This window comes from Danio aesculapii, chromosome 8, assembly GCF_903798145.1.
Source record: "Danio aesculapii chromosome 8, fDanAes4.1, whole genome shotgun sequence".
In the NCBI taxonomy this organism is placed as follows: Eukaryota; Metazoa; Chordata; class Actinopteri; order Cypriniformes; family Danionidae; genus Danio; species Danio aesculapii.
In genome coordinates, this window is record NC_079442.1 from 48,862,681 (window position 1) to 48,876,314 (window position 13,634).

The window sequence follows — 13,634 nt, forward strand, 5'->3', positions numbered from 1 at the left end:
ATTTTGGAAACGCTGGAGCAGCCGTTTTCTTTCTAAAACGCTGCTGCTCCGTCTCAGTGTGGATGAGGGAAAACGGAGACATCTAAAAAATGGAGGCGAGGCTGCAGACGTTCGCCTATCTGATTGGGGCTTTTTCCTCAATATCAAGTAGCCTAAACACAGTTCAGTCTTGCATCCTCTCTTTGAAAGTTCAGACTTCACAAGTTTGATATGAAAAACAAACTCCCGAGGACACGTCGGGTAAATCTTCAAAGGGAAACGTGTACTTTATAACCTTAATTACATCAACCTGGCTATGTTGTTTCACTTTCTTAACAATAACATGAAACATGATAAAAGGAGCTGCCTATTTTCATTTTGATATTAGCAACTTAACAGACACTAAAAATGTTGAGGCGTCGTGTAGCTACATATTAATATAACCGTCATCTTCATGCACATAACAAAACAGAGCCTATAACATTACTGCCTCCTTTCATTTTCATTAAAAATATGAAACACACCATCTCTTTTGCTGAATATCAGTTTTAATAATCAATAATGGCCATTTAATATTAGCAACTTAACAGACACTAAAAATGTTGAGGCGTCGTGTAGCTACTTATTAATATGACCGTCATCTTCATGCACATAACAAAACAGAGCCTATAACATTACTGCCTCCTTTCATTTTCATTGAAAATATGAAACATATGCCCTGTCCCTTTCACTGAATTTCAGTTTTAATAATTAATAATGGCCATTATAAATGTATAACGTACAACAAGTTTATACAATATAGTAAATAAAGGCAAGCAATCGGTCAAACGTCCAGAATCAGTGTCCGCGGTTACATTGATTAATATATTAACCTAACTTATCTAGTGCCCAACCAAAACACATGAGAACAAGTAATAGATTCAAAAGACCAAAGTCGGGGAATATGTCGCTAGATATAGACAGCAAGATGAATTAAATATCACGTTTAACAAATATAGTGAGATTAGATCCAGCGGTAGATCCTTGATGAACAGTTCGACGTGCACTATGGGTAGATGTGCTCAAAGCATGCTGCAGCGCATGCCAGAGAGAGAGAGAGAGTGTGTGTGTGTGTGTGTGTGTGTGTGTGTGTGCGTGTGCGTGTGCGTGTGTGTGTGTGTGGTCATGTGATGTGCGTTTTCAGCGGTCTAATGTAGACGCAGAGTTGTTCAGTAACGCTGGGTGAATTGTTATTGTGGACGCGGATCGTTTTCATTCTACAACGCCATTTTCAAACTTAAAGGTATTAGTGTAAACAGGGCCTCAGTTACACTACATTGTGAAAAATAATACAAGAAGACTTTCTCCCAGAATAAACAATATATCAGAAAATACTTTAAAATGCCTTTACTCTGTTAAACAGCCCTGGGGGAATTTCACAGGAGACATTATTTTGTCTTTAGCTGTATATGAAACAGCAGAAATGTTTTAACATAATAATAAAATCTTTCTTGAGCCGCATATCAGCATATTAGATTAGATTAGATTCAATTTAATGTCATCACACATGTACAAGTACAAGGCAACGAAATGCAGGTTCATATTCTAATGATTTTTGAGAATTTAAACTCTGAATGAATTGTCAGAATCATTACGACAGTCATTACTGTGTTACATTGTGTAAGTAATTCATATTTAAAATAAATGTGGACACTGACAGCATCTCAGATCATTAGATAAGACGGTTTTCTTTGCACACGTCAGTCCTAAATCAGTTTTCAGATTTTCTTTTCCTTGTAGCCTCTCCAGATGTAATGAAAGGCTTGTCAAGTAGAGAAAAATGCAGTCCGTTTGATAAAAGAAAGAAGATTTGTTGCATGTAATTGTGCTGACATGTTTGGACAGGCTTTCCTTTGCTTAGGTAGATTATAAAGCAGGTACTGAAACCTCAGTCAGACGGTAACTTTAAATTACTTTTGCTTCTCACTTAATTTGATGTTTCCTGCTGACCAAAGAGTAGATTATACAGTTGGCTAATGCTGCTTTTACACTAATAATTGTGACTAATTGCATACAAAATAAAAGTTTCTATTTGCATTATATACAGTTGAAGTCAGAATTATTAGCCCCCCTGAATTATTAGCCACCTTGTTTATTTTTTTCCCCAATTTCTGTTTAATGGAGAGCAGATTTCTTCAACACATTTCTTAACATAATAGTTTTAATAACTCATTTATAATAACTGGTTTATTTTATCTTTGCCATGATGACAGTAAATAATATTTGACTAGATATTGTTCAAGACACTTCTATACAGCTTAAAGTGACATTTAAAGGCTTAACTAGGTTAATTAGGTTAACTAGGCAGGTTAGAGTAATTAGGCAAGTTACTGTATAACGATGGTTTGTTCAGTAGACTAGTGAAAAAATATATAGCTTAAAGGGGCTAATAATTTTGACCTTAAAATGTGTTTAAAAAAACAGCTTATATTCTAGCCGAAATAAAACAAATCAGACTTTCTTCAGAAGAAAAAATATTATCAGACATACTGTGAAAATTTCCTTGCTCTGTTAAACATCATTTAGGAAATATTTAAATAAGGAAAAAAAAAATCTGAGGGCTAATAATTCTGACTTCAACTGTATGTGCATGTATTGTGTATATTTATTATTTGCAAATAAATCCACATTCATACATGTATATACTTTCAAAATGTTTACATATATATTAATATTAATGTATAATTGTGTTATATATTAATATATAAAGGGGTGGCTCAGTGGTTAGCACTGTTGCCTCACAGCAAGAAGGTCACTGCTTCAAGTTCTGGCCAGACCAGTTGGCGTTTCTGTGTGGAGTTTGCATGTTCTCCCCGTGTTGGTGTGGGTTTCCTCCGGGTGCTCTGGTTTCCCCCAGTCCAAAGAGATGCAGTGTAGGTGAATTGGGTAAACATAATTGGCCAAAGTGTATGAGTGAGTGTGGGTGATTCCCAGTACTGGGTTGCAGCTGGAAGGGCATCTTCTGCGTAAAACATATGCTGGAATAGTTGGCGGTTCGCTGTGGAAACTCCTGATAACTAAGGGACTAAGCCGAAGGAACTTAATGAATTGATATATAAATACACATTTTCTCTGATCATACAGTACAAAATTAATATGTAAATGCAAGGTGTGTGTAATTGTTTAACAGCACTATTTAACAATGTGCAAGCTTACATTATTAGTTATGTTACTTAATGTGCAAAAAAAAACATGACTTTGTGATGATTTTCAAGACAGTAAAATCACAAGTTTTTTCTAAATATCAGTATGAGTGCATTCACAATTGTGATTTTGACTTTATTCAGAGAATATTGAGTGAGTTAAAGTCAGAATTATTCGCCTTCCTGTGAGTTTTGTTTTCATTTACAAATATTTCCCAAATGATGTTGAGCAAGGAAATTTTCACAGTATTTCCTATAATATTTTTTCTTCTGGAGAAAGTTTTATTTGTTTTATTTCGGCTAGAAAAAAAGCAGTTTTTTATTTTTTTAAAACTATTTTAAGGTCAAAATTTGTAGCCCCTTAAAGCAATTTTTTTTTCAATAGTCTACGGAACAAACCATCATTATACAATGACTTGCCTAATTACCCTAACCTGCCTAGTTAACATAAGTAACCTAGTTAAGCTGAATACTAGTATCTTGAAAAATATCTAGTTAAATATTATTAACCGTCACAGATTAAATAAATCAGTTATTAGAAATGAGTTATTAAAACTATTATGTTTAGAAATGTGTTGAAAAAATCTGCTCTCCTTTAAAGAGAATTTGGGGACAAAATATTCAGGGGGAATAATTCAGGAGTTCTAATAAAGCCTACTTCAGCTGTCTATTTCAGACACAAAACTTGAATTATCCTGCTTCACCTCTGAAAATACTTCCAAACAAAGCCGGAGCAGAACTTTTGTGCATCAAATTCAGTATACTTTAATTTAGAGTTTGTGATGCGAGACAAGTCTAGAGACTTGAATCTGTCACTGACACACCTGTACACATCATTGACGGGTTCAACCGTATGTCAGACTCCAGCTGTGTTAGTATTATAATTCCTCAGCTGTAGTCATTTCAGCAATAAAGTGTCACTGTGTGATTTTCATTCCTGACCCATGAGTGTGTCCCATCACTGAAAACCTTGCTCTCTGCAGAAACACACACTCGCCACGTTATCAGCGTGTCGTTATTTACAGGAATTCGGAAAAGAAAAGCATAATGAAAGTACAGAGGCGGTTGAAAAACCAGACACCAGAAACCAGACGTCACGCATATCATGTTTCAAAGACTTTCTACTATTTAAGTTGGTAAACCTCTGTCTGTGTGCTCAATTCATATCATATTTCAATAACTCTTTGGCTCGTCACATGAGACGGGTTTGTGCCATTGTTTTTGTTTGGAGTCTGTGGATATGAAGAGAGATTTTTTTTTTTTTTTTTTTACACCACCTGTGCTGTAAACAACAACAGGTGGCTATTTTTATTTAGCTTTTATTGTATGTGTTGTGTTTAATATATTTTTGATATGATCATACTTAGGCTTGTGCCGGTATTCGGTAATGAATATGCACGATATTGTTATCGCGGGCACTTCAAAATACCGTGAAAAATAATAGATCCGAATTTATATTCTTAGAAAGCGCCTTTTCCATCAACCGCTTGAAGAAACACTGCGTATATGCTGCGCAGAACTGATGCGCACTCTGATGTAAACAATCCCCGCATGTAGAAGCACTGTGTGCACAAAGTGCGCGCCGCTGCTGCCACCGCACTATAATCCTCACACGAAGAAGAAGCATGGCGGAAGGAGGAACGCTGCCGACAATTTATCCCCCCTCAAAAAGGGTAAAGTCAGAGGTTTGGAAATATTTTGGGTTCCAAAAAAATGCAGAGGGATTGCTGATCGAAGATGGTTTCTCTTTGCACATTCACTTTGATATAATTGCTCAAGTTTACTTTTATATTGTGTATTGTTTTATTTATATTTATTTGTATTGAAATGTTTGAAGTACTTTTAGTTAATTAAAAAGTTATTAAATTTACTAAGTTGACGAAACTGAAGTTTTTTGTGTTTTTTTACCTGTTTCTCTAGTAAAATTACAATATCGTGATAATACCGTATACCGTGATAAAAGCTCAATCAATTAATCGCAGCATGAAAATGTGATACCGGCACATGCCTAATCATACTAAAATAGTAATATTTTCTGAGCTAATAAAAAACTGTGGTGTTTCTGTGCTGTTGTTTTTTTTTTTTTTTACCAGAAAGTGTCTTTCACACTTTAAATTCATTCTGTCACTTGCCATTTCTATGTTAGAACTTGAAAACATGGAGGTGATTCTTTTGCTCATGTAACCGTACTCTCTTTTACTCTGCGTTGTGTAGTGAATGACGAGAGGACACCATTTTGAGTCTGCACAGCGACTGTTATTATGTTTATGACCGATCGGCAGCTTCAGCTCATACCATTACACTCTAGTTCAAGGAAAAGGTGGAAGAGAGCGAAAGATGGAGGAAAGGTGCGAGAGGCGCCGCAGAAAGGCGCGAAGACAGGAAAAGGACAGAGAAAACTAGCTCTCACAATTACAAAATCCAGCATATGAACCGTGACAATCCACATACTACATCGTCAAAATAAAAATCATAAATGCATACCTGCATAGAGAATGTTATTATGTTTATGACAGATCGGCAGCTTCAGCTCATACCATTACACTGTCAACAAAAATAACATTCTACAATAAAACAAATTGTTTTTACATCAGTAAATAAAACATATGATTAAAATTAAACTGAAATATGTATTTGTGTGTGTGTTGTTTATGACCAGAGCCAAATTTAATGTGGAACAGGTAGAGCATACCTCTTTTGTTCAAGGAAAAGGTGGAAAAGACCGCTACAATAGTACAACAGGTATGGCCGCTTGGACTATACCATCTTGATGTTAACCCCAAGGGGGAGAAGAGGTGAAACCACTGTCACTGTCGCATGACTCTCTTTACATTTATATTGTGAACACAAAACTATTTTAAATGAACAGTAACTAACAGGAGAAAAATATAGTGAAAACAATATGCCTGAAATTATCCTGTTACACTCAGTAGAAAATGAAAGGGGATTTTTACATTTATGGTTTGTCAAATGCAAGTCAATTATTTCTGACATTTTGAGAATAAAAAAACACATAAAGGCAACACTAAATTAATATCCGAGCTGATATATGAGGATTTTTGAATCACAATATTCTTGACAATATAATTGCCTTGAATTCACCTTTACAGGTTGTTTAGCAGTGTTACGTTTTAAAGATGTTTTAGTGGGATGCTGTAACATTTAAGTGAGACAGGTGTAATGTGTGCGACAGATCAAGGATGAGGCAAGAATCAATTCTCTATTTAAGCTTTTTACTCAATAGTTGAAAATTATTGAACAGGAATTGGAGAGGAAAAAGAAAAACAAACATTTATAATTATCTTTAAACAAAAACAAAGAGTGCAAGCCAAATCAAAGAAATTAACAAAACAAAACGATCCTTAAAACTAAAGTCTAAACTAGGCGTCAAAAATAAATACAAATAAACACCGAGATCTTCAGTGTATATGACACCCGAACTAAACTAATTAAAGCTACAAAACTCAAAATACACAACTGGCAAAACACTCAAACTAATCTAACAAAACATCAATCTAAACTAAAACAAACCAGATAAATCGGTCAAAGTTTAGAACCACACAACAGCCATCACATTATGTTACTTAAAGCCAACGAAGTTCAACAAGCAAACTCAAATTACCACAGTAAACTGAGATAATAAATCACTCAACAGCCGAAGCATAGCACAATCAAATTGCATGGAGCACAAATGGTACGCCGAGGCAGAGCGCACATTACACACTAGTCTGTCGGTGCTTTAAATCCTTGCGGCTTGTCCTGGGATTGGTGGAACCGACTTCGTCATAATGATGATGGACAGAATGATAAACCAATAAGAAACCTAAAGACTAAACAAGCAGAGAGGAGGGTGAAAAAAAAATAGACAAAGAAAACAGCAAACATAACAAGCAGATTAAGCATATGTTTGTAGTAAACAAATGCATTATTTATTTGTTCGTTTATGAATTTTTATTTATACATTATTATTTTTTTTCAATTATATGTGACTTTCGACAGGGTGTCCGTGGAGTCTTAAAAAGTATTAAAAGTTGATCAATCAATTATGAGAAAATTAAGGCCCTTAAATGTATTAAAAAGTCTTAATCGTGTTTTTACGAGGTCTTAAATTTTGTTCAAGCGTTGTCCAAAGTGTTTGACTTCAAAAAAAGCATAAACATATTTATTTTCCTCCTAATATTAACAACGGCGTGCTCGATCCATACAATTGGTTTGGGCTGGGGCACGTTCGGCCAATCTTTTCCGTCCGGGTGATGTCACGTAATTTGCGGCAAACGCGAGAAAGGTGATGTGACGCTCTCCATATTTAGCAAAACCATCGAGCGAAGCAGACGCCAAAAATGGGAAAATGTAAGTTTGTGTATTAAGTGTGTAAACAATGGCTGAAGCCTGTCGTTGAAAGCAACCGTGTCAGATTAACAACTGTTTATTATGGTAAAGGTTTGATACTGATTAGAACTTGAAGTGGTCTTAAAATATTCTGAGAAGGTCTTTAAAAAGGTATTAAAATGACCTTTAGGATTCCTGCATATACCCTGCTGGACTAGTTTATGTATAGTTTTGGCAATAACCAAAAAAAAAAATACATTTTATGAGTAAAAATGATTGATTTTTCCTTCATGTCCAAAATTTATTGAATATTAGTCATTCATTCATTTTCCTTCGACTTATCAAGCATATGTTTTACACAGCGGATGCCCTTCCAGCTGCAACCCAGTACTGGGAAACACCCATACACTCAGCCAATTTAGTTTATTCAATTCACCAATAGTGCATGTGTTTGGACTGTGGGGGAAACCGGAGCACCTGGAGGAAACCCACGCCAACACGGGGAGAACATGCAAACTCCACACAGAATTGCCAACTGACCCAACCGGGACTCAAACTAGCGACCTTCTTGCTGTGAGGCGACAGTGCTAACTACTGAGTCACCATGTCGCCCCATTAGAATGTTAAGTGAATGTTATGTTCCATGAAAAATGTTTTGTAAATGTTCTACTGTAAATATATGACAATACGTTTTATTTATTAGTAATATGCATTGCTAAGCACTAAGAAAATGTCTTGCACACTTTAAATTCGTTCTGTCACTTGCCATTTCTTTGTACACATTTGTGAAATTTATTTGCTGCAAATTCTTGAGTGTTCAATGTAGGGTCTGAATAACTTCTAGACACCCATTTGCATTAAATTCAATATTGACACATTAAATTCCTCATTGGTTTGTGAAGGCTAAAATTATCTCATTTCGATATGATGGTTGTTCCAGGTATGCATGTGGTTTTTGGCTTGTGCACTGTACTGAAGCCATCTGTGCAAAAAAGTACTATTCAGCATCTCATCTGCTTCTATTACAGTTACACTTATGCAGTTTGCAGTACTTTTTTAAATACACTTTCATTATATTCACTTGATAATTTTTGCACGTTCAAACTCACAATCTCAGAAGTGCTTGCTTTTCTTTTTTTTTAAATACATTTTTGTCTGCTTTGTCATTTTTAATCAGCCTGAAGTACTAAATAATTCCTTATTTCTTTGATTTTTCATTGCAGGCCGTGTGTCACTGTCCCGCGGTGCATCTCTTATGGTGGAGAAATTGACCCTTGAGGATGAAGGCTGGTTTGAATGTCGGATTCTCCTGCTGGACCGAACCTCAGATGAGTTTCAGAACGGCACCTGGAACTTCCTCTCCATCACAGGTGCGCTCAGAAAGTGTTTTGACTTTCTTTCCTCCATTGGAATCTAACAGCAGAATCAAACTGCGTGAATGTACTCTAAGAATTACACCAGGCGCAAGACGCGTTTTGCGCGATTTGTTGCTGACCAGCGCAACTCTAATTTTCACATTTTGCATCACGTTGTTTAAATAGCAAATCCATTTGTGCCACTTTGTGGACTCATGGGTGTGCTGGTCTGAAAAGGAGGTGTGTTAAGGTGCATTGTTGGCATGTTACTGTTTTGAGGAACTGAAATAGACTGCACCATTGACCAACTAAAAGCTGGTGTAAAGTCCAGCGCAGAGCATGTTATTTATGCGCCTATGCAGGTTCAAATGCTTACACATTGCTTAAAATATACATGATGTACAGCAATACACAAATATCTTTACATACGAGGAAAGATTAAAGGATTAAAATGTTACAAAAATTATTATTTTCTACATAAATATAAAAACCACTGCCTCCATGCCGCTTTCATGACTCGGGGAGCTTTTTTCAGTTTATTTATGACAATTTGCATTTGTATAATGTTGTTATTATTATTATTATTTGTTATATGCATATTTATATTTATTTTAATAAAAACTAGTTTAGATTTGTTCACCTGTTGCGTTTTGGAGACGTCTGCATCACCATATGGGGCATAAAAATTAGTTGTGTTTTGGATATAACTCGGTTTTTGACCACTCTTCGTTATTATTGTTTATTTATTTATTTGCTGGAAATTAGAACTAAATTTAAAAATAGTTTTGAAACAAATCTTTGCGCTTAACAAACGTAATTAAATATGTAGGCTAATGGATGCCTTCAGTGGAGTGTGTTGCACCGTTTCCTTATCCACGAAAGTAAAGGAGTAAAGAATTAGCCCAACCCTGTTAGACCATGCGCCGCGGCGCAGAGTGTATTTTTCCATCCTTAAAATAGCAAAAGTGTATTCGGACACGCCCTTAATGCTTTTGCACCCTGCGCTTTGGACTTTGCGCCTAGATCATTAAAATGGAGCCCAGAAAGTGCGCAATGTAAATAGCAAATGCGCCATGGCGCGACACAACTGACTCTTAAAGGGGATGCGAGACGAGACTCTGATTGGTTCAATGCATGTTATGCTCAAAACTCACTCATAACTTATAAAGAGAATAAGCACAACCCTGTTAGACCATGCGCCAGGGCGCAAACTATATTTTTCCATCCTTAAAATAGCAAAAGTGGATTCGGACACACCCTTAATGCTTTTACGCCATGCACTTTAGACTTTGCGATTAAATCATTATAATAGAGCCCTATATTTTATGATAGGGATTTTATTTTTCATGTTCAGGCTAATAAAGCAGCTAACATTTTAGCAATCATACAAAAAAAGCATTCAACTTATCATTAAAGCAGCTCATCTCCAACTCATAAGTAGAGCTTGGTTCCAGTGAACAAGTCAAAATTGCGTAATCCTGTCTTATTTTTCATGAGACTTGTGTCAGTGTGTACGTTTACATGGACACCAATAATCTGATTTTAATACAGTTAAGACAATACTCTGATTAAGAGTCTACCATTTAAACAGAGATTTTTAATTACTTTAATCCAATTAAAGTCATAATCGAACTAAACAGAAATCAAATTAAGACGTGAAGTATGCCGATTTTAGTGGCATTATTGAAGTGCAGTACAGACATGTAAACACCGCATTCCAACCATTACTATCATGTAGGATTTTCACCGCATTTGGCTACAGGATAGTCTGTATACACACGGCTGTTTGGCACTATTCTCTGCACCTATCGAGTCAGTGAAGGACCGCAGACTCCTGCATCGAGAATATCAATTATGCAATATCAAACTTCATTAAAACTACACTCTTCCAGCAGTTCATACTCTCATCCAATACCTCAGTTTGTCACGGGGGGCATGCATGAAATGTTCCTGAATGAGAGGGAAAGTGCCAAACTGCAGTTAAAGTTGACAAATTAAAAATGAAACACCTGAAATTACATGAAACTCCGGAGGAAATGTGGACAATGTTAATCGATCTATGCACTTTAACATGTCAAACGGGATCATGAAAGGAACAATTAAACAAGTAACTCATGTAAACACCTTAATCATATTATTGTCTTATTCAGATTAAGGCAAATCATTTGATTACTGATGTCCATGTAAACGTAGTCACTGTGCATCATGCAGATCATGTTTTGCTCTGATATCAACAGGCCTAAAACATCAGCCTCCATCTACATCCATCTACCCAATACTCATCATTGCATTCATCTTTTACTTTTTGAACCGAAACTACTTTGTTTTCACTTCCTGCATAATCTTTTCATGCCTGTCTGTCTCACACCTTCAGGACAACTATCATGCCTTCAGAAATCTCACACACACCTTCTGACACACACACACACAGTGCTTCAACGCTGGTGTGTGAATCCCTTGAAGGTCTCAGACTGGCTTTTAGCATCTGATCGTGTTACTGTCGCATGTACGAGCGATCAGAAAGAAGACAAAAGCACAGAAACTCATGCTCACACTCCAAGTCTCTCCAGTCTGTCCTGCTTAACGCTCATTATATGCACAGTGTCGGCTTACAGAGGCTTTATAAGCTTTCTTTGTGTGTGAGTTTGTGGAAAACTTGTCTTTTTGTTGACAGAGTTATGAGGAAGCAGGGTTGTTTTGGTGGTTGTGAATTTGGAGGTTTTGCACCACTTAAAATGATCGCTTAATTGCATGTGATGGTTGAAAGAATACAAGCTTTTATGCGAGCAAGTGATTTAAAGGGATAGTTCATGCAAATATTAAAAAAGACGGAGGTGATTCTTCTCCTCAGTAGAAAATTAAAGAGGATTTTTAGCTAAAGCTGTGGTCCTTTATGGTTTGTCAAATGCAAGTCAATGATTACCGACATTTCGAGAATAAAAAACAAATAAAGGCAACGCTAAATTAATATCCGCGCTGATATATGAGGCTTTTTGAATCAAAACATTCACTCATTCATTTTCCTTTGGCTTAGTAGCTTTATTCATCAGGGGTCGCCACAGCAGAATGAACCGCAAACTATTCCAGCATATGTTTTACACAGCGGTTGCCCTTCCAGCTGCAACCCAGTGATGGGGAACACCCATACAGTCTCACTTTCACATACATAAACTACGGCCAGTTTAGTAAATCAATTCACCTATTGTGCATGTCTTTGGACTGTGGGGGAAACCCACACCAACCCGGGGAGAACATGCAAGCTCCACACAGAATGGTCAACTGGCCCAGCTGGGACTCGATCCTTTGAGCTTGCCGTGTGGCGACAGTGCTAACCACTGAGCCATTGTGTCGCCCCAATCAAAACATTGTTTACAATATAATTGCCTTCAATTCACAGAGTTTACAGATTGTTTAGCAGATTAAGCCTATGTTTGTAGCACATAGATGCATTGTTTATTTGTTAATTTATGAATTTTTATTTATGCATTAATTATTTTTAATTATATGTGACTCTGGACTACAAAACCAGTCTATGTATAGTTTTGACAATAACCCCCCAAAAAAGGTTATGGGTCAAAATGATTGATTGTTTTCATTTATGTCCAAAATTATTAGAATAATATGTGAATTTTATGTTCCATGAAAATGTTTTGTAAATGTTCTACTGTAAATATATCACAATATTTTTTTTTATCAGTAATATCCATTGCTAAGCACTTCATTTAGACAAGTGGAAAGGAATTTATTGGTATTTAGATTTTTTTTTAAGCACCATCAGATTCCACTTTCAAATAGTTGTATCTCGCCCATAATATTATCATTTTCTAACAAACCATAAAAACGTCAATGGAAAGCGTATTTAATCAGCTTTCAGATGATATATATGTCTCAGTTTTCATTATGACTGGTTTTGTCCATGGCCACATATGAGATATTTTGAACCTATATTATTTTAATAGATTTTTATTGTATGTACATCCTTTTATGAATGAAAGGGTTTTGATGGTTTGTTATTATTGTTCTTCCACCTCGCGTGTTTATAAAGACTCCTGCATTTCTGGGGATTTTTTTATTGTATTTTATGTATGCACATCATTTTATGAATGAAATTGTTTTGATGGTTTATTATGTTGTTATGTTATAAATGTTATATGTTATGTTATTATGTTTTTTAGCTCCTCTGGTAATCATAAAGACTCCTGCTGCATTTCTGTCTTCATCCTGTCTTCATTTTTTATTATTATTATTATTTTTTTTTTCTGCACATCCTTTTATGAATGAAATTGTTTTAATGGTTTATTATTATTGTTTCAGCTCCGGTGTTCATAAAGACTCCTCCAGCATTTCTGGAGGTCTTTTTTTTTTGTTTGTTTTGTTTTCTTTTCTTTTCTTTTCTTTTCTTGCTTTTCTTTTCTTTTCTTTGTTGGCACATTGTTTTATGAATGAAATTGTTTTAATGGTTTATTATTATTGTTTCAGCTCCGGTGTTCATAAAGACTCCTCCAGCATTTCTGGAGGTCTTTTTGTTTTGTTTTTTGTTTTGTTTTGTTTTGTTTTGTTTTGTTTTGTTTTGTTTTGTTTTGTTTTGTTTTGTTTTGTTTGTGTTTTGTTTTGTTTTGTTTGTTTTGTTTTGTTTTGTTTTGTTTGTGTTTTGTTTTGTGTTTTGTTTTGTTTTTTGTATTGTTTTTGTTTTGTTTTGTTGTTTATTGTTTTGTTTTTGTTTTGATTTGTTTTGTTTGTAGGCACATTGTTTTATGAATGAAATGGTTTCGATGGTTTATTTTTAATT

General features: G+C 35.4%; 1 protein-coding gene across 1 annotated transcript in view; it reads left to right on the forward strand.

Moving 5' to 3' along the window:
* The window catches only part of igsf9b (immunoglobulin superfamily, member 9b), a 123,254-nt gene that overhangs the window by 75,165 nt on the left and 34,455 nt on the right, over positions 1–13,634 (forward strand). Inside the window, exon 4 of the mRNA XM_056464115.1 lies at positions 8,714–8,860. Within this exon, the coding sequence (XP_056320090.1) occupies positions 8,714–8,860 (147 nt within the window). The remainder of the gene's footprint in view (positions 1–8,713; positions 8,861–13,634) is intronic.